This window comes from Hydra vulgaris, chromosome 03, assembly GCF_038396675.1.
Source record: "Hydra vulgaris chromosome 03, alternate assembly HydraT2T_AEP".
Classification (NCBI taxonomy): domain Eukaryota; kingdom Metazoa; phylum Cnidaria; class Hydrozoa; order Anthoathecata; family Hydridae; genus Hydra; species Hydra vulgaris.
Window position 1 is genome coordinate 9,907,501 of NC_088922.1, and position 22,281 is coordinate 9,929,781.

The window sequence follows — 22,281 nt, forward strand, 5'->3', positions numbered from 1 at the left end:
CATTGCAACGCAAGGTCTTCATTGCTGTTTAAATGAATTTCAAATTTTGTTAGAAACTTGGTTGCACAACTCAGTTAAGGGCAAAAAGTTAAACTTAATGAAAGAAAAGTAATAACTTTCTCTAAGATTTTGTTTATATTTTTCTTCTAAAGATCAATTTATTGAAAAATATTATGTGGTAGAGGACAGAGTTATCAGAAGAATATTAGCCACAGGGACAGATAAAATGGTTTGACTTATATGTTCGAGTTAACAGGGGTGTTATTGAGTGACTTTTATGAGAAAGAATTAGTAAGGATTCAGTAACGCGGGGAAACTCAAAGTACTTTAGAGTTTCTTTGCATTACGGAAATTTTATTGAAGAATTTCTTTATAAAATGTATTTTGACAGTATAACACCTTAAAGATAGCCCAGTAAAGAAGGCGCTATGCCTTCTTTACTGGGCCATCTTTAAAGGTTTTAGGGGCTGTCCAAAAATCATGTCACAAGATAGGGGGAGTGGAGGTGTTGGCCTTACATTTATTACAGGGGAAAGGAGAGTTGTATTTAGTTTTGTGACACAATTTTTTTTTTCACGCAACATTTTTTTTTCAAGTTTCAAATGTAAAAAATTTTTCTATTGATTAAAAGAGTGCTAAGTCTCAAAAACTAAAAAAAATTAGCCTGCATCTCAAAAAAAAGTTCAATTTAACATAAATTAGAATTGACTTTTTAAATTGACTTAAATTTTAGTCAATTAATATTTATTTATTTGAATTTTCATGCTATATTTTTCTATACAATGTTTTTATCCGAAGATATTATTGGCTTAGCATAGGAACAGCCACAAATAGTCATTAAGACTAATCCAAAGTAGCACCCGTTATTGACCAATATTTTTGCGTACAGAAGTACTACTCAAGCGCTGAGTTGGTGGTGGCAGGATTTGAACCTGTATCATACAACAGTCCGGCTTTTAACTTTTCGTTTGACCCTCTAACCAACTGAGCTATCCAGCCAACGTATACAGTCAATATACGATTTAATATGGATTAATAATCTATGGTTTTATGAGTCAATGATATAGCCGATATATTATAGATGAAAAAATAATTAATAATATAATAATCATCAATTAAAAATAATAAATTAATTATTAAACAACAATAATAGTTAATACGCATAAAATATTATAATGTTAATATAACTTGCACCGCGACACTAACTTATTGCTAAAGAAATTATTTAAATAATACATTTATCAAAAATTAAATATATCTTTGGAGATTAATGGTTCGTTTAGTCACTATTAAATTATACAACTTTATATTGAACTATAGGAGAGCAAAAAAGAATATATGTACATTCACTTCTTTCATACCCAATTAAGTCAGTTGATAGTCAGTTGTAACTACAGCCATATCAGTCAATTTATGTACGCATTGATTATTATTATTGTGTGAAACTTTAAAAAATTTAAATAATAAATAAATATAGTTATAATTAAACAACAATAGTTAAAACATATAAAACAACTTTCAAATACATCAAAACACAAAATACTAAAACTTGTTCTCTTAAAATACAAAAAACATCAAAATTTTTAAAATTGCACCCCTAAGGAGAGTCATATGACTCAACCCAAGTTAGCCATGCCTTAAAGCACAGGGAATTGATCATCCACGGCTCTACTTCAATATATTGTATGAGCAAAAAATTAAATATTCAAATGTTTTTTTGTATTAGTATTTTTGTGGTTTTTTTTATTTGTATATGCGTACAAATAATGACTTTCAAAGTAAAAATAAATAATAACTAAAATCTAAATGTATTAAAATGCATTCAATAGATAACTATAAGTAGCTAAGAAAATTAAAAATATTATCATATTTAAATCAACAACAAATTTTTTAGAGAGGAGGGGAGGGGAGTACATAATTTTAAGAGAGAGAGAGAGAAAGAGAGAGAGAGAGAGAGAGGGGGGGGGGTCAGTAAAACATGTTGATTTTTTTACTAGGGGGAGTGGTCCTAAACTGTCAAAAATTGCGTGAAATAATTTATGGACAACTCCTTACAGAATTAGGAAGAAATTATTATCTAACATATAATTAACCTGGGTAATTATATATTAGATAATATTTTAATATATATTTTCAAAAACATGACAAAATGAACAGACACAATTATTATGCTTTTATATTTTTAAATTTTTCTAAAATTTGGGTGATTTAATGTGGAATTACCACATTAAATCACCCAAAATTATTGTTGTTGCAAAAAGTTATGAAAATAAAACAAATACCTATTGTCTCAAAAATATCTTCTTCATCTGGTGAAGCTGATTTAATAGTCTTGCTCTTTAGGTCCTTTAATCTAAGATATCGAATAACTCTCTGAAGTTTACACTAAATAAAAATTAAAAATAAAGATCAGCCAAAAACACAAGAAAGTTTATAGATTAAACCTATTTTTACTTTCCCTTTCATAAAACAAAATAATATTTCTATAAACATCTTTTGCTTAGAAAGAAAGTTTAACTTTGCCTAGTTAATCCTAGTTAACCATCTATCTTACACTTACATATAATATGATAATAATAAATAACAACAAAAAATTATGAATAGAATACTTATGTTTTCACAATCTTCTTTATTTTGATTAAATTAAAAATATTTCTTACAATAAACTGTAACTTAGAATACATAAAGCATATATATACATATATATACATATATATATACACAAAATATTAAAAAAAAAATGTAAATAGTTTTTATTATTTTTTTGGGAATCCTTTGCAATGACATCGCAAATGGTGGACGCTTTTTTCAAACGGTGAAAATAACTTTTGAAAGGAAAAAAGTAAAAGGGAAAAGAAAACATTTATAAATTAAACAAAAATAAAATCAACAAAAAAGAAGAATAAATAAACGTTTTAAAAGAAAAAAAGAAAAAGAAATATCTGTAAGAAAGTTAGTAAAAAAGTGATGAAAATAGAAGTTAAAAAAAAAAAAAAACGTTAATGAATGAAATATATAAAAAGAATGGCAAAGAAAGAAAGAAAAAAAAAAAACAAATTAAACATCGGAACAACGATCGGCAAATCAAGATTTTTTTTATTTTTTCATTTATTTCTTTAGTTTTCTTTCCTTTATTTCTTAGGATTATTTATTTTATTATTTATTTTTCTTCAGTTTTTTAGCGTGTATAGTGTTACTTATTATTTTTTGTTAGTCATTTATTTATTTTTAATTATTATTTATTTTTAATGATATATAAATTTTTTTTTATACAGTTACATATTATTTGTTTTTATTTTCATTTTAGCCATTTATTACATATGTTTTATTCTACCGTGTATTATTATTTTTTTTAATCCTTTTTTTTTGTTTTTTTTTTGCCAAAGGTAATTTTTTGTTTTGTTTTTAATGTTTGTTGTAACTTTTGTTTTGTTTTGATTTTCTCAGTGTTTTTCTGTTTATATTGTATTTATTTATTTGGTCATAATATTTGCAATATATTTTGATTATTATATTATAACAACTATGATTATATTAATATATTTACTAAATCTTTATAATTTTTTTAGCAGTAGTCGTTTTTATGTCATCGTTAGTTGTTACGTTTTGTCAGTTTATTACTGTTTGTAACAGTAACTTTGTATGTATAAACGATTGCTGTATGAAAAGTAATACCGATTTATTTAAATTATCATAATTACTTTATTATTATTCTTATTACTATTATTACTATTATTATTATTATTATTATTACAAAGATTAATTGTATAAACTATTTTTTTTAAGGTATTTACTTGAGATTAGTATATCAATACTATTTGTAAATAGCCGTGAAAATTTATTTTCAGAATATATATGATTGATTGATTGATTTTGTCTGTTAAGAAACTCACCCATAAACAGTCGTCCCCTCATTTTTTTTTTTTAAAAAAAAAAACTAAATTGAGAAAAGCAAACATAAGACGTAGTGTTACAAATGTTTTAAGAAATAAATAGCATAAGTTAAAACAAGTATAAATTTTTTAAAACTTTTTTTTTTTAAAAACATATTTCAATTTTTTTGATAATTTTTTAATAACAATATTTTTCAATTTAAAGATATTTTATGAAGATAAAAACTTAAAATTGTTTTAAAGGCCTAATATTGCTTTTACATTAAAACTACCAAAAGCCAAAGTGCTATCATAAAAGGCAGGGTGCTATCAAATTAAAATTGGAAAACATTAAAAAAAAATATCCAGAATATATTTTTACTTTTTTTCCTTTCCTTTAAAACAGCTCCATAATGAGAAAAGCCACTGTTTTACAAAAAAATTCATTGTCAGTCACTGATCTGTGAACAGAGTGTCACAGATACTGAATTGTTTTATATCCTTTGTGACTGATGAGCCATGACTTCCTCAAATATACTCCAATAAGATAATATAGGCATTAGGCTATCGGGCTGAATGTGGTTAGAGCAGTTGAAACCAAACGATCACTTCAGACACCGATGCACACATTTATTCAGAAGCTCTAAAATGCAGATGTCCCTGACTATGTGCTTGGAGCTAGAATCTTACTTCACAGCACATTATGCCCCACCAGTACAGGACCCTTGTCTTTTTTACCTAAGAGTGAAGGCTTGTGACCCATGGTGACTGTGTGCATTTGATCAATTCAATCAAACATGCAGCCAAAAAAATGAACTTAATTAAAATAAAACTGACATTGAATACTAATAAAGACATTTTTATATTCAATATTCAAAACTTTTATCTTTAACTTTTTATTTTACTTTTATCAGAGCAAATGAAGAAGTTTTCTTGTGTTTTTTTTTTGTAATTCACCTGCCAAGGCCAAGAAGGCCACTACAGATGAGGAGGCTACTTGTGGTTATAACCCTCTCCCAACTCTATAACTCCGAAACACGAACCTTGACAAACAAGGCCGCTGCGCGGAGGAACAAGTTGAGCACGGTACTACCAGGGACGTGGTGGGAATCGAACTCGGAACCTCTCGCTTATGAAGCGAGCGCTCTACCACTACACCGTATGTTTCTCATATTTTATCTCATAAGCACTGACACTTCATCTCATACTCCATATCTCATACTCCAATTACTATATGAATATTTATAGTTTCCTAAATGCTCTTTTGAACTTACAAAAAAAGTACTATTAATTATTAATAGTACTTTTTATAGTAATAAACTATTCAACAAGAATCAGACATAAAAATATTTGCAAAATTATAAATATTACAAACTATGTTTTGAAAATTTGATACATGATACTTCCCCGAAACAAAATTTACAGTCTAATCAGGATCCATTTTTTTAGATTAATCACACAGGATTCATTTATTATTTATTAGTTTAGAAATATTACATAAAGAATCATTTTAAGATTAATAATCATTGTTAAGATCATATTATAATTGAAGTAAGTATAGAAAATAGTTTAGCAATTTATATATAACATTTTATTAGATATAAAGTAGAAAGGATCATTTTTTTTAATTTTTTAAATTGTTTACATTTTGTTTGTTTTAGCTTTTCTTTTAGCTTTATATAGAGGTATGGATGAGGCCTAACTATTTTTTATATATTTTTCATGCAAAAAGTTATACTAATGCTATTTCCATAAAATTGGTTATAACTACTTTGAAAATTCCGTGATGCTATTTACTATTTTTGTTCTTTTTTAGAAAATTTAGAAAAATAAATTAAAATTTAATGCCAATACTGACATGGTATGTCACATGTTATTGTATGTAAAAGTTAAAATTTGTTATGAGGATTACAATTCTTATATATAAAAAAAAAGAAAAAAAAAAGGTAGAGAGTATTGTTTGTATATATATATATATATTTATATTTTGTTTACTTTTTGTTTGCACAATTTAAGTTATATATATTTATTGTTTGTATATATGCTTTTTTGATAGGTATGTGTATGTGGTAATATGTGGTTTATAGCTGTTTTATCAATATGTTTTTTATAATAATGTTAAGTGTTTTTTTATTGTTTGTGTATGCGGTAATATGCATTATATAATTGTTTATAAATGTGTTTAAATATGTTTATATAAGGTTAAATATAAATATTGTGTTAATAGTTGCTACATATGTTTATATTATGTTGTTTCCATGTTTTTAAAGTGCTACGACTTGCTAAATGTATAGAGTAAGATTTGTCAACCTTGCCAGCCAAGTGATGTACTTATAGCAGAGGGTTACACGGCAGTGTTTAGTGTTAAACTATTACTGGTTTAGGTCTTTGTGTTTTCAAGCCTTTATTTTTAATTTTTCAAAAAATACATAATAATGTATTTTAAAAACATTTTGCATAATGTTGTTACTTATGTTCTGTTATATATGAATGTTATGTTACTTAAGTTATGTTATATGCATATTATATTAACTTATGGTGTGTGCTATTGTTGTGTGTTGTTGTTGTGATGTTGTTCTTTTGTAATCTTTTCAGTTGATAGACATTTGGCTTACCTTCACGTTCGTGTCTATTTTTAAAAATAATAAAAAGGTAATATTATTATTAGATCTCACTGCTTTTAATCATTCATTAAAAGCCCCAACAAATTATTTTGCCATATATACAATTTGTTTTATAAAACTAAAAACTTAAAGCCAATACAAATTATTTTGTAACAAATTATTTTATAAACTAAAAGCCAAGACAAATTGTTTTGTCAAATATACGATTTGTTTTATCTCAATTTGATTTTTTGTTTTTAACGCTGTTCATTACATTATTTTGCTATAAATATTTTGGAATCAAGATGTACCAGCATAAACTATTTTCTAAAAGCTAACATGAAATAATATTTAACAACTACTACTCTGGTAAATCACAACAGCTTTTCTCTATCAGGTACATTGATTTTCATTTTTTGTATGTAATGCTTTTCTTATTTACTTATTCATTGCATTTTTTATTTTAGATTTATCAGATGATGTATTTATGTGGTATAGAAGAACAAAATATTGTAAAGTTTTGTGAATTTTTTAAAAACGTTTACTAATAATTTTTTTAAAGAAATAATATTGAAGTTTGCGAAAAAAGGGTTTACAACACTTTTTTTAAAATTTTTCTATATTAGCAATATATTTATTATTAGAATTGCAGGTTTTTTTAAAATTATTATTAGCTAATTTATTTAGATTAATTTTTTTAAATCTAAATAAAAAAATTTAGAAGTTAATTTTTTTTCTTCCAGCTAATGTTTTTTTTTTTAAAGTCATAAGATTATTGTATAATTTATTTTAAATGAGAATTTCTTATATATAAAAATTATTTGTGTGTGCTATTTAGAGTGGAAAAAGAAATTATAGAGAAAAGATCACAATCTTCAAGAATCTTTTAAGATTTTTTGATACTACTTTCAATTAAAAGCAAAGTTTAAATGGATGGTATTAGGCTAGAAGCAGATATTAGTTTAGAAAATGGAAAAGTTAATAGGAAAGTTAATCACCGCAGAAATGAAAAAGAGATTAGGCTTAGGGAAGATGAAATTATTAATCTACAAAATGCTAGATATGCTGCTTGGCAAGCAGCAAATAATCGAACCCAAATGAGGAGAGTGTGGTTAGGCGAGTTGAAAATAATCGTCACAAAAATGAAATAAGCTTAGGCGAGATGAAATTAACAATCAACAAAATGCTAGAAATACTGCTTGGCAAGCAGCAAATAATTTGAACCCAAATGAGGAGAGTGTGGTAAGGCGAGATGAAATTAATAGTCAACAAAATACTAGATATGCTGCTAGGTACGAAAGAATGCATTGTATAGCAAGAAGTAATACTATTCCAGATTATACGTATTTAGCAGAAATGAATTATATTTGTCAGCATTGTGGTGCTAAAAAATTTCCTGATAAAACACATTTTTTATGTTGCCATAATGGAAAGGTAGTTTTGTCGCAACCTTCACCATTTCCACAAGATTTACAAGATTTATTTAAAGGAAATTATGCAGATGGAATGCCAATCAGAATTTTTTAAAATATATTAGAAATTATAATGCCTGTCTTTCTTTTGCTTCATTTAAAGCTAATGTAGTTCAACCCATGAATCATGGGCCGCCATGTTTTAGAATATATGGTCAGGTTTTTCATTGTATAGGTAATCTTAGGCCAAATCAAGATGTTCCGCCGATATATTGTCAACTATACATCTTTGATCCACTTGCAGCAATAAATTTAAAAATGCAACAACGTGGAATGATCTTTGCTTAAATGATTTAACGTTTCAATTGCCAACTATATTTAGTAAAGAGAACCCATTTGCTCTTGCATTAAAAATATGGCTGAAGTGGAAAATGAAGAAATTCTTTGAGCAGGTATAGAAGGTCACTAAGTGTCAGTTGTAAAAATGTCTTTACTTGAAAGGCAAGATAGACATTGCTATAATCTCCCTTCACATAATGAAGTTGCAGTTGTATTTGTTGGCGAAGATGATGCTCTACCTGCTTCCAGGGAAGTTGTTATTTACCCAAGAGGTTATCCTCTTAAAACTATATCAAATGTGTCTGCCAACTTAGATCCTATGGTTTATCCTCTATTTTTTCCAAGGGGTGATGCTGGTTGGCATAATCAATTGGTTCACAACCCTGAATGTGCTACATTGGTTAGAAATCATGTTACATTACCTCAGTATTACAATTATAAACTTTCAGATAGAAAATTTTTCTTCACTCTTGGCAAAAAAGTGTTTCAGCAATATGCTGTTGATGCATATGTTAAAATTGAAACCCAGCACCTTGCTTTCTTCAGAAATAACCAAAACAAACAGAGAAGCGAGCAGTATGATGCCTTACACAAACATGCAAACAACCTTGGAAATGATTATAATGTTAGACCAGGGCGTGTTGTAGTTTTGCTATCAACTTATGTAGGAAGTCCTAGAGCTTAAAATGAAAACTTTGAAGACGCTATAGCTATAATTAAAAAGTATGGTAAACCAGATCTTTTTATTACTTTCACTTGCAACCCGAAATGGTGTGAGATAACTGAAAATTTATATCCAGGTCAGACAGCAAATAATAGACCTGACTTGGTTACTCAAGTATTTAAACTCAAATTAAATAACCTTCTCAATGACAATTTTAGGCACGGTGTATTAGGGAAAGTTGTAACAAATGTTCAGGTTATTTTAAAAGCGTGGTTTGCCACATGTTCACATTTTACTTCACTTTGCAAATGACGATAAGCTTGAAACAGCACAGGATATCAATAATTTAATATCTACAGAAATTCCAGATCCGATTGTTAATCAGGATCTTTATGACATTGTTAAAACTTGCATGATTCACGGTCCATGTGGCATACTGAATCTAAATTCTCCCTGCATGAAAGATGGGGTGTGCAGCAAAAATTATCCTAAAGAACTTAATGTTAACACAGTAGCAGTTCATAATGGTAATCCACACTATAGACGTTGTGATAATGGTTAGGTTATCAATATTAAAGGTATGGTAAGGTAATTAAATACGTGCAATAGTTGAAAGAATTATTTAATAAATATGACATTTTTTAATTGGTCGCGTTATACTTAATTTTTTACAAGTTTAATCCTTTTTAATTTACTCTCAGTTTTTTTTTTTAAATATCCTTAGCATCTTCTTCTGTTACCAGTGAAAATGGTGAGATTATGCTTTATATTTTGATTAAATAAAATTGCAAATATTTAAAATTTTTATTATATTCTTCTATTTGTAATTTTAGAGTCATTAATACTTGAGAGCTTTTGTAATTTTAGATTCGTTAACATTTGAAAACTACAGAAATTATTGCTCCCAACATCCAGGGTCTCTCTCGGAGAGGTCTTTTAGTAAGTGGTGTAGTAATGGCGGTATGGATGAGCCCTCCTTCAAATGGAGGACTCATCCATACCGCTGTGTTTGGAGACACCAAAGAAAAAATAACAACCAAAAGATTGTATATGTCTTCTATCAGTGAAGATATTTATAATTTTTTTGTTGCTGCTTTTTCTTTAGTGATTGTTTTTTTTTTTAAATTTGTGATTTTTTTTTTTAAATTTGTTAATTTTTGTTTTAATAATATATTATGTTGTATATTTATTTTGGTCTTTTTTAATTAGAATTAAAATCGATTCATTATCCAATTACCATAATATAATGATGCTATATTCTATTGTGAAAAATATTTAATTAGTAGTTTAATTTATTGAACTCACTGCTTTTAAAATTTACTATAAGCCAAGACAATATATTTAGTCATATAAATGCAATTTATTTATATCTCCATTTGATTTTTTATCTTTAATGTTAATAGTTTGGCTTCTTGAAGCATTTTATACTTTGCTTTTTAACTTAAAATATTTTAAATCCATTGTGATGTCTTTTAAATTAAACTAAAGTTTACTAAAAGCCAATATGAAATAACATCATAAAACAACACAGACAAGCTGCATCATAACAGCAACTTAAGTATGACAACAGGTTACCAAAAAGCAGGTCAATTGTCCAGTTTGTTTTTTGTATTTGTTTTCTTATGTCTACTTATCTGTTACAATTTCTATTTTAGGTTTGTCATATGACGCATTAATGCAATATAAAAGATCAAAGTTTACATATTCTTTTAAATTTGTTATACACAATTAAATTGGTCAATTAAATTTTTTTTTTGTTTGAAATGTATTCGTCTCAATTGCTTAGTTATTTATAATAAACTTAGTTATTTTTAATAAATTTATTTTGTTGTGTGCATTTAACATTTTTAAGACAATTTTCTTTTTTAAAGAAAAATTAATCAAGGGGATACCAAAAAATTAATAACTTCTGTATAATATAAGTTAACTTCATATTAATCTTAATAATTAATTAAAGTTCATGTTATAAAAAATATTACAAGAATTGAGTTGATATTTTTGTCAATTTAAAGCATGATGAAGTGTTATTATTTTGTGTCAGTAACTAAAAATGTATTGTGTTGAACTTAAGAATATCGAGGAAAATGGTTCTGCCTTACACTGATATGACCTTTGTCAGTTGTAAATTACTCAAATAATGTTAAATAATAATTGGTAAGTTATTTTACCTCCTCATACTTTTTATGCTAATTTTACAGATGGATTAATACTTTCAATTTGAAGGCGTTTTTCTAAAAGGGTATTAGTTAAGGTTTCTAATTTTAAATTGTGGACTAAACAGCTACTATAAATTAATTATGTAACAGACCAACCATAACCCGTATTACAGGTTGCTTTTTGCTAGTTTAAACTAATCATGCAGAATCCAGTTTTTTAGATTTCTGTGAAAATTAAAATTTTGAAAAATTTTGAAATTAGATACTTCCAGAAAAAAATAATCTATGTAAATAGATAATTTTAGCAAAAAATTTTTTTTATAAAAACAACTTACCTTATTATTCTTCAAAATAAATAGGATATCATCAATACTAGTAAACTTTCCTCCTCTTGTATTAGTCACTTCTGCTGCTTGCACCAGCTCAAAAAACAGAAGTGAAATTTTACAGTTTTAAAAACAAGCAGAAAAATAAACAAAAATATTCTTTTTAGTACAGCAACCTTAGTCAAGAAAAGAAAAATTATATATTATTTTATATATATATTATATATTATATATATTAAAATTTAAAAAACAATAATCAGTTTATATAAATATGAAATGAAATCTAAAATAGTTATCTTTTCATCATTAAAGGTATAAATTAGCTGTTTTAAGAAAAGTTGATAAATACTTTAAATTTATTGTAAATTCAAGTCAAAAATTTGGACCTCATTTTTTTATACATATTCACAGTAATTGAAAAAAAGCAACTTAAATCCAAACTATGGGAAAACGTCAAAAAGTGACATCATCTGTACGCAATCGAAGAAAAAAAATATTTATTGTAGCATAGTAACTAATAAATTCCTTAAAATGAATTTCTAAAGCCCTCTACTTCTTCTACTTTTCTTTTCCACTTCTTCTACAGTTCTTTTCTACTTCTTTTCCAACATTGAACTTTATTTAAATCTTTTAAACTGCATTCAAGTAAAAATTTTGAGAAAAGAGTGAACTTTGATAAAAAATAAAAATAAAAAAAAATTATTATAAACTGAAACTTTAATGACTTTCTTATTCTTACCAAATATGGGACATGACAACTCTACAAAAAAAATAAAAAAAATTGCACAACATTTTTTTAGTATTTTTTTTATAGATATATGTATTAGCAGGTTTCAAAACAGTCATAGGTCCAAACGACTAAAAATCATTATTTATTTTTCTTGAATTAAATTACCTTAATATATAAAATATATGTTTTCTTGCTTTATTAATTATAAATGTAACCAACAAACTAAAATTTAGGTGTTTACCCTCTGCATATTTTTTTAATCTAAAGTTTATGTTATATTTTATTTATTTATCATGTATATTTATATATAAAAATTATCATGATCCACATGATAATCCTCACCATATATACTCATACTATGTATGCATAAAAGTGCCTCTTACCTAACCTCTTGGATCCAAGTAGGTACATATGCTTTTATTCCTTCCCTTTGGTTTTAAATTAATCCTCTTTGACTTCATGTTTCTTACTTTCCTGTGCAGTTGCTATATTAAACCATTATTATTTTTTTTGTCTTTTTTGCAAGAACATCTCTCTTAATTACAAATGAATTTTTATTATTGTAAGAAGTAATGAAAAAAGGTAACAGGAAAAGCAGTGGCTTGTGAATTTTAACTTCAAAAAAACTTACTTATTTACTGCTAACAATTATCGCATTATTGTTGACATTCCTATATTGACAAAAAACAACCTCTCACTCTCAGACAAGTTCTTAAAGCATATTGTAAATGTAGTTGGACCTGCTTTATCTGCCAAGTTTGAGCCATTATTTTGGAGCACTTAAGAACAGTCATAGTAAACGGACTAATTTTGAATAAAGTGTAACATGAGAATGAATGTCATTAGATAGAATAAAAGATGCTAGCTCTTTAGAGCACTGACCATTTTAGTATTTATAAAAAAGAGAAAGAGAAGCAACATTACAATGATGTGACAATGGTTGAAGGTTGGGTGCAAGAATGCATAATCAGCATAGGCCCACCCCCTGGGCTCCTGATGCCAGTCAACTAACACCCCTAAATTATAAGTTTTTCAGAAGTTCATAAAACTACAATGACTTTGCAAATGGTAAACAACTTTTTTTAAAAAAGAAAAACAAAAAATTATAAATAAACTGATTTTAACATTGTGGAGCAATTTAGATTGGTATTTATGTGTAAAATTTTTTTTTTGGAAAAAACCTGTATGGCACCCCCTTTTCACTTAAAACCTACTTGTTCTAGCCCTACTTTCTAAAGATATACTAAAGAAATATATGCATTAATATCTCCAGTGATGACAACTGACCTACAAATGAAAGACGTACATCTATTCTTAATAGAGATATTGATAGATGACATCATGTTTTTTTAAACTTGTCTATACTCTACAAAATTGACTTGACTCCTCCTTTTACATCTGCATTATGATAAGAATATTGACAATAAATCATTTTGCTACAACCCAGCAGGGTTGAAGCAAAATGATTTATTGTCAGGGTTATAGAAATCATAAGTCTGTATAATGTACTTAAGAGGCCCAATTAATGTTTTGTACCCCTGGAAAAAACTTTTTGCAGAAATAAGTTTGTTATAATTTTGAATTTTAAAGTTTGAAATAATTATTTATTAAAAAATAAATATATTATATATATTTTTTGTTTGTAAATTTTAAAAACAACTTAGAACTTTTTTTTCTTCTTTCAAGTTTTCCCCTTAAACAACCAAACAACTTTTTCTAGAATTCTAGTTACCTTAAAAAGTTTCTTGTATTGTTAAACAAACCTTACACTTCATAACAACTCTTTGCAGAGTGTGGATAACTATTATTATTACTATTATTATTATTATTGTTATTACTATCATTAGTATTACTATTATTATTATTTATGAAATTATTGTTATTATTGTTATACTATTCCATAAATTTACCAACTATAATTTTTTGTGCAGGTTTTGCAAGTTCAGAAACAAGATTCGATTCTAAAGCTTTTCAATGTATGTAGCAAAAGCTTTTCAATGTATGCAGCAAAATCTTTTTTACTTTTTTTGCAAGTTGTTTTTAAATCTATTCCACAAATTAATTTCAAAATTTATAATTAATTTTTACTAATATAGTTAAATTTTACATCATTGAGTTAGTTAATATTTTTAACAACCTACCACACTTGTCATCTGCTGATGTACTATATCTTCGACAAGAGAAACTGATTCATGTGATGGTTTACGGCAGTCGCCAAATGCATACCTATATCAAAAACAAAAGATGATATAATAAAAATTTATCAACTTATTATTAACAAAAAAAAAAAGTAATAATAACAATAAAAAAATAAAAAATAACAAATTTGAATTAGAAGAAAATTTAACTCAAAAAAAGAAAACTGAACTTAGTAGTAGAAAACTGAACTCAAAAGTTGTCTTTACATCATAGAGATTTCAGTTAAAATTTTTTGTTTTCTTTGTTTTTACAGTTTAAATCTGAACAAACTCAAAATTTTTTTTTTGTAACAATCACATATATGACAAAATTATTTTTCTTAGCTAGAACTGCTTTATTTGTTGGTAAACATGATTTTTATTAAAAACTAATCTATTCTATTTTTACTTTTTTAAATGAATTTTTTTTACTTGTTTAACAATTTTACTTGTTGATTATATTGGATTTTTTAATACTGTAAAAAGTGAAAATGCTATCAGCAAAGAGTAACATTTGTGTCTTTTAATGACAATTGTTGATGTGATAATGTAAAAAGTTGCAAAAAATTTTAAATAACTGGTATTCAAACTGCATAATAGTGTTATTAGTGTTATTAGTGATATTATTTTTACTATTGCTGTCTCGCAAACAAAAAATCAGAGAGCATTTCAACTATCATAGATGGAAGGAACTGGAATTGTATTGTAGTATGTGTAAAAAAAAGGAAGAGAAAAAGATATTATTAGTTTCCAAGAGAGCTATTACTAGTTTCCAGGAGAGATATTATTAGTTTCCAGGAGAGATATTATTAGTTTCCAGGAGAGATATTATTAGTTTCCAGGAGAGATATTATTAGTTTCCAGGAGAGATATTATTAGTTTCCAGGAGAGATATTATTAGTTTCCAGGAGAGATATTATTAGTTTCCAGGAGAGATATTATTAGTTTCCAGGAGAGATATTATTAGTTTCCAGGAGAGATATTATTAGTTTCCAGGAGAGATATTATTAGTTTCCAGGAGAGATATTATTAGTTTCCAGGAGAGATATTATTAGTTTCCAGGAGAGATATTATTAGTTTCCAGGAGAGATATTATTAGTTTCCAGGAGAGATATTATTAGTTTCAGGAGAGATATTATTAGTTTCCAGGAGAGATATTATTAGTTTTAGGAGAGATATTATTAGTTTCAGGAGAGATATTATTAGTTTCCAGGAGAGATTTTATTAGTTTCCAGGAGAGATATTATCAGTTTCCAAGAGAGATATTATTAGTTTCCAGAAGAGATATTATTAGTTTCGAGGAGAGATATTATTAGTTTCCAGGAGAGATATTATTAGTTTCAGGAGAGATATTATTAGTTTCCAGGAGAGATTTTATTAGTTTCCAGGAGAGATATTATCAGTTTCCAAGAGAGATATTATTAGTTTCCAGAAGAGATATTATTAGTTTCCAGGAGAGATATTATTAGTTTCGAGGAGAGATATTATTAGTTTCGAGGAGAGATATTATTAGTTTCCAGGAGAGATATTATTAGTTTCCAGGAGAGATATTATTAGTTTCAGGAGAGATATTATTAGTTTCCAGGAGAGATATTATTAGTTTCCAGGAGAGATATTATTAGTTTCCAGGAGAGATATTATTAGTTTCCAGGAGAGATATTATTAGTTTCCAGGAGAGATATTATTAGTTTCCAGGAGAGATATTATTAGTTTCGAGGAGAGATATTATTAGTTTCCAGGAGAGATATTATCAGTTTCCAGGAGAGATTTTATTAGAGATATTATTAGTTTCCAGGAGAGATATTATTAGTTTCCAAGAGAGATACTATTAAGACTATTATGATAATGATTGGACAAAATTTGTTTTTTATTTCAATTTTGAATTGATTTTTTTAATAATATAAAAATTTATTCTCAAAGTTATTACCTTTAACTAAAGGCAAAAGCAAAATACTTAAAGTTTAGCTTGTTCCTGTTAAAATGAATACAAATGAAATTACTATGAATTCAATTACATAAATAGGCGTTTAAAAAAATGAGAAGCACAAAAGTTTTAACAAGGTCACAAGAAAATGAAAAAAAAAAATTTAATATTTAAAGTGTCCCCTTTTGACTCTATAGCTAAGGAGAACTTATTTCTGCATTTACTCCAGTAACATGCATATTTCATAAAGTTCTTTCAACCAGTAATTATTAAAAATTACATTAAACATTCAGTTGATTTAATTATTGGTAATATGTAAGTTGATAGTTAACTAATCACCAAAATATTTTCCATCCAGTTGAAATTTAATGTTCTAGGGGAACAAAGCGCCAGATAGAGCTTTTGTTTGAAACCATTATTTGAAGCCTCTATCCTATTTAAAAATGAATTGCTTTTTTCTGCTATACAGTCTCTTACAGTTTAGAACCAGTTAAGTATTTTTTTAGGTAAATCCATAACTTATTGAAAATGACATACACAAATGCAGTCCTCGGAATTAGGGTCGGCATTCCGCAATGCCAACCTAAAAGTGTTTGAGGTCGGCAAAAAATTGTCAACCTTGTTTCTATGTTTTATGGTAAGACCTTTGTGTTAAATTTTATTTGTCCACCTGATGCGGACCTCTAAAAGATTGAGGTTGCAAATAATTGCTGACCTCAATTTTCCTAATTCCGAGAGTTGCAAAGGACATACACAAAGCTAAGATTTAATTTATGTTATATACATACATGTGTACGCATAAACCATTAAAAAATTTTTTTCTTGTAAACCTGGTTAAAAACTTGTAATTTTTTCTCTTCAAACTTTTCGTAACCAGTAATTTCCAATACATTTTATCAATAATGTGCTTCTTGTGAGCTTACTAATAATTTATATGAAAAAATTACACGTTGATTTGAGCTAGTCTAAAATACTCTCTGGTAATTCTTTAGTTTATTTACTTTTCTGAACAAATAATTTTTTATTTGATTTCATTTGGAACAGGTTTTCACTAAAGTTTAACTTTAAAGTATTGAACTATTTTTTAATAAATATAAAGCTGCCTGATGTAAGTCTGTCATGAATTTTTTTAAATGAAAGCTATTTATTCTAACTTAGTTAATATGTTAATAGGACTTTTATCACGTGATTATTAACTAATGTGGTAATTGTGAAGTGGTAGACCACTAGCTTCATAAGCAAGAAGTAATAAGTTTGATCCCCATCACATCCCTGGTAGTCCCCTGCTCAACTTGATTCCTGGACAAACAAGGTCACTGCACAAAGAAACAAGTTGAGCAAAGTAGTAGCCCACTCGGCCTTAGATATGTGAATAACTTTAAAATAAAAACAAATTAATAGAAAATTGATCATAAAATAAACTCATTAAAACTTCTTTAATACCCAGTTAATTTCTATTTTTAATACATCCTGCAGGAGTTTAGTCAAAACATTTTCTCAAAATATTTTTTTATTTTATAATCAAAAAATTTATATACTAAATGTATACTGAATAAAATATATACTAAATGGATGATAATAATAGTTTCAAAATGATAGGATATTAATTATATTAATGGATATATATTAATAGATAGTAATAATATGAGTTGTAAATACTATGATACAACAGCATTCAACAATACTATCAAAGATTCTGAAATATACTTACATGTTAATATATTATCATTAACATACTACATTGATGACCTTAAATGTCTTATATTTCTTATAAAAAGCAAACCAATTATTATTGCAATAACTGAAACGTGTCTGAAAAATAACAAGATACCTTCCAACTATCCTTACCAATAACTATTCTTTAATAAATATTCCTTAGATGGCTATCTACTTGAGTAATCTGATTCACGCTCTAATATAGGAGGAACTCTTTTATATATAAAATTAGGTCTGAACTACAAGTTAAGAACTGATATCCAAATTAACAAACCCAAAGAATGAGAGTCAACTTTTATTGAAATAATACTGTCACCTGAAAAAACTTTATGTATCTGTAGTAACTCTATGTGCTCTAACTCTCTCTATACACTTTTAACAGTACCAACAAGAATAACTATACAATCTAAAACACTCATTGATAATATTTATGTAAACTTCTACTCTCCAAATTATAAACCAGGCAATCTAACTATATCTCTTGCTGATTACTTTATCCAATTTATTGCCTTACCATATCAAACCAATAAATATGTTCACAACAAAACATATCACTGCTCCTTTAAAAACTTTAATCATTATTTTTGATCATTTAATTTTTTCATTTAATCATTATTTTTAATCAGTATTTCTTTTTTCAAAATCGGATCTCACAGCAGTCAGCAATCAGTATCTCACAACAATAGATTGCGAACCTGTAACCAAAGAAGCCAGAAAAAACATCAATTCTCTATCAACAATATTTAGAACTCGTTAACAAGACATTTGACCATCATTTACCTTTTGTACTGGCTACCATTAAAAAAAAAAAAACCTTGTCAAAACTATGGATAACTGCTGGCATAAACAGGAAATTTTAAAACTGTAACTCTTTAACCAATTCAAACATTACATAAACAAAATTAGCAACCTAACTTGTGTCTCAAAAAAACATATCGCCTTAAATACTTTAATCAAAATATTAATAACCTCGAAAAACTTGGAATGGAATAAAAAACATAACAAATATAAAATCAAATAGTAATAATATTATAGAAAGTTTACTTGTTAATAATCACTGACAAAAAGTAAATCGCTAACTTATTTCTCCTCATACCATACCCTCTAAGCATAACTTTAGCTACTATAGAATAAATCGTTACCCAAACTAATTTTTTATATCCCCAGTTACACCACAAGAAGAAAAAGATTATTTATCCACAATGATTTCAAAAAAAAGAACACATGTCCAAACAGCATTTCCACAAATATACTTATCTTAACCTCAAAAGAAAAAAGTCATCCAATAACCACTATAAATAATGAATTGTATAAATCTGGAACATATCCTATTCTATTTAAAATTGCCAGAGTTATTCCGATCTTGAAAAAAGACTCAAACACAAATCATCTTAATTAGCGACCAATATCACTACTATATATCAGTAAGTTGCTGGAAAACTTTATGTATAAGAAATTAGAAAGTTTTCTAAGCCAGCACCATTGTCTATATAAGCTTCAGTTTATATTTCACAATAAAACAATGTACTAACCAAGCACTCATAGACATTATCAAAACTATATTTAGACATCAACACATTTACTTGTAGGGTTTTCATTGACTTACAAAAGGCATTTGATACTGTGGATAATGGAATTCTGTTATCAAAGTTACATCATTTTGGTATTAGAGGAGTTGCTTTCAATGGTTCAAGTGGTATGACTAAAACCATGAGATACACTCATGTTTTAAGCCATACCTCCTGGAGCAATCTTAATTTGCTACGATTTCCGATATTTCTTCTAATAACAAATCAATATCTGTTGGTGTTCCTCAAGGTTCCATTCTTGACTAAATTTTTCAATAAAATCAAATCAAAAAATTTTCAAAACTTCATAAAAAATTAAATTTCAGAATCAATGGCCTAAGTTTAAATCTTATTAGTCAAATAAAATAATTAGGAATAATGTTGGATGAAGACCTTTCCTTCACACACCAACTGAAGCACTTAAACTCATCTGTGCAAACAGCTTAAACAGACTTAAACTCTTCTGTGCAAACAGCTCAGGCATTTTTTAAATAGTTAGCTATGCTATTTTTAACTCACATGGGCTTTATGATTGTCAGATATGGGGGCAAAATCATTCAAAGTATACAAAGATTTTTAAAAAAACCTCCAAAACAATTCACTTAAAATAGTTCATTTTCAAAATAATTGATTTGACTCAAAAATCTACTACAATCTCTCGAAAATTATGAAGCTAAGAGATCTAAGATCCCTATTGAATTGCATATTTGTATGGGACAGTTTGCATAATAACTTAACAATAAGCTTTGATAAGTATTATAAATTTGTTAATAAAAGTCATTGCCATAATCTTAGATCAGCACCATATAACAACCTTGTAATACCTTTAAAGCAAACACTTAAGTATGGCATATCAATCCATCAAATCATGGAATTTTCTTCCCTCTAAAATCAAGACAATATATCTAAATAAGGGAGTAGAGCTCTTTTTATCAACGAAGTTAAGGAACTTATCCAGGATAAAAATAATAAATAAAGTTTCTATAATATTTTTATATTAATAAATTTATCTCTTTAACTATTTTTCATATCGTTTAGACCTTATCCTTTATACCTGTAAAATTTAAGTTGTTCTTGCATTTTTTATTAAATAACATTGCTATTTTTGATGTTCTTATTACTGTATTGGTATTGTTCAATGTAAGTGCTGTTTTTTATTATTATTTTTTTTTTCTGCATTAAAATAAATTTTTTTGTTCTAATATTACTGATATTATCATTTATTACCAGTACTACTAATATGTTATACATTTTGTCAAATTTACAGTGAATATTAGTAGGTCGCCACATTTTTATCAGTTACATAACTGTTTGCAACTGATCCCAACTTTTTTACTTTATAAGTGAAATAATTGATTGATTTATTGAATGGGGAAATTTTCATATTGATACCTATTTTTATTAAATTTTTATTTAAGGAAAGAAAAAGTATTGCTCTCAAAATATTACAATCTTTTTAACAGCTGCAAAAAAGTCTAAAAAATTAATAAGAGCCTTAGTAAGAAATCAAAAAAAAAAGTAAGAAAAAAAAATTAACATGTTTGTTAGAAACGTTAAAACTAGTGCATTAATAATCTAATACTATATATTTGGCTATGCAAAGAGGAGATATTAGATTTGCTCTAACGATTTATAGATTTTTTATTTTTCTCTGGATCCTAACTTCTGAGATAAAATCCAAATTTAGTAACCTGAGATTAGTTATCTTTTAAAATCTCTACTTCTATACTTTTGGAAATTTACTTACATCATTCCAGCAATTTCTTGATGAAAAGACCATAATTTACAGCTTGAAGAACTTTTTATTGGTGGTGAAGCCATTCCATCACTGTCAGTAAGATTCTAAATAAAAAGTTGTGAGTACATCTACTAAATTGATTTATTCTTAATACTCTATAATAGAGTTAAACTTGAATCATAAAAGTATTTTAAACTTGAATCAATAAATTAAAAATATTAGATAAGTCATTTTACTTACTTTTCCTTTTGAATCAATTGATTTCTTAGCAACATTTTTATTTTTTTTATCGCATTTAGTTGGCTTCACTTTTGGAATTGATTTACCTCCAATAGATTTCCCAGCCACCGGTTTTGTCATAAGTTTTTATTAAATACCTCTACAAAAATCAATTAAAAACAAAACTTATTTTAAAAAAATGCTCATTAAACAAGATCGGATTGCAAAATTTTGTTCGTGTTTATGACATTTAATTTTTAGTCCTAAAATCATGGATATTTATAACAGTTGTTATAAAGAATGACTATTAACATGTCAAACATGCTCCATGCGTAAAGCAAAGAAGATTTGTAAAAACAAGTTCGATTGTTAAATAAAAATAAGTTAAATGGGCAAGACAGTCGTAAAAAAAAAATCCAAAAAAGCTTTCTTAGAAATAACTTTCATTATTTAAATTTATTAAAAATACAAAAAAATTAAAGTATTTTTACTTCACTTTAAATCAAACTTAATATATTTTGATATTTTTATAAGTTTAAAATTTTGTTCATTTAAGGGGGAACACTCCTCAAAAAAAACGTTTTTTTTTATTTTTTAGCTATTCTAAAAGTAAATTTATTATAAATTAAATGGTGAAAAAATTATTCAAAATTAACTTTTATTTGTAAAATAAATGACATTTTTGTATGACTACCTGTTTGCAATTCTCACCTAGCAACGCCCCTAGTAACAAGAAAATTATCAATAAAATGCATATAGTCCCCTCTTTATGCCGTTTTTTTTTTTGCAGTTTCATCATAAATACTTTCTACTATCTCTAAAGCCATGATTCAAAAC

General features: G+C 26.7%; 1 protein-coding gene across 1 annotated transcript in view; it reads right to left on the reverse strand.

The window, feature by feature from the left end:
- The window catches only part of LOC101237161 (transcription initiation protein SPT3 homolog), a 59,706-nt gene extending 38,039 nt beyond the window's left edge, over window positions 1-21,667 (reverse strand). The window contains exons 1-5 of the mRNA XM_065792290.1: window positions 21,466-21,667; window positions 21,235-21,329; window positions 14,244-14,328; window positions 11,382-11,468; window positions 2,283-2,385 (exon numbers count right to left, since the gene is read on the reverse strand). Of these exons, the coding sequence (XP_065648362.1) occupies window positions 2,283-2,385; window positions 11,382-11,468; window positions 14,244-14,328; window positions 21,235-21,329; window positions 21,466-21,585 (490 nt within the window). The 5' untranslated portion in view covers window positions 21,586-21,667. The remainder of the gene's footprint in view (window positions 1-2,282; window positions 2,386-11,381; window positions 11,469-14,243; window positions 14,329-21,234; window positions 21,330-21,465) is intronic.
- Window positions 21,668-22,281: the final 614 nt, after the last annotated feature.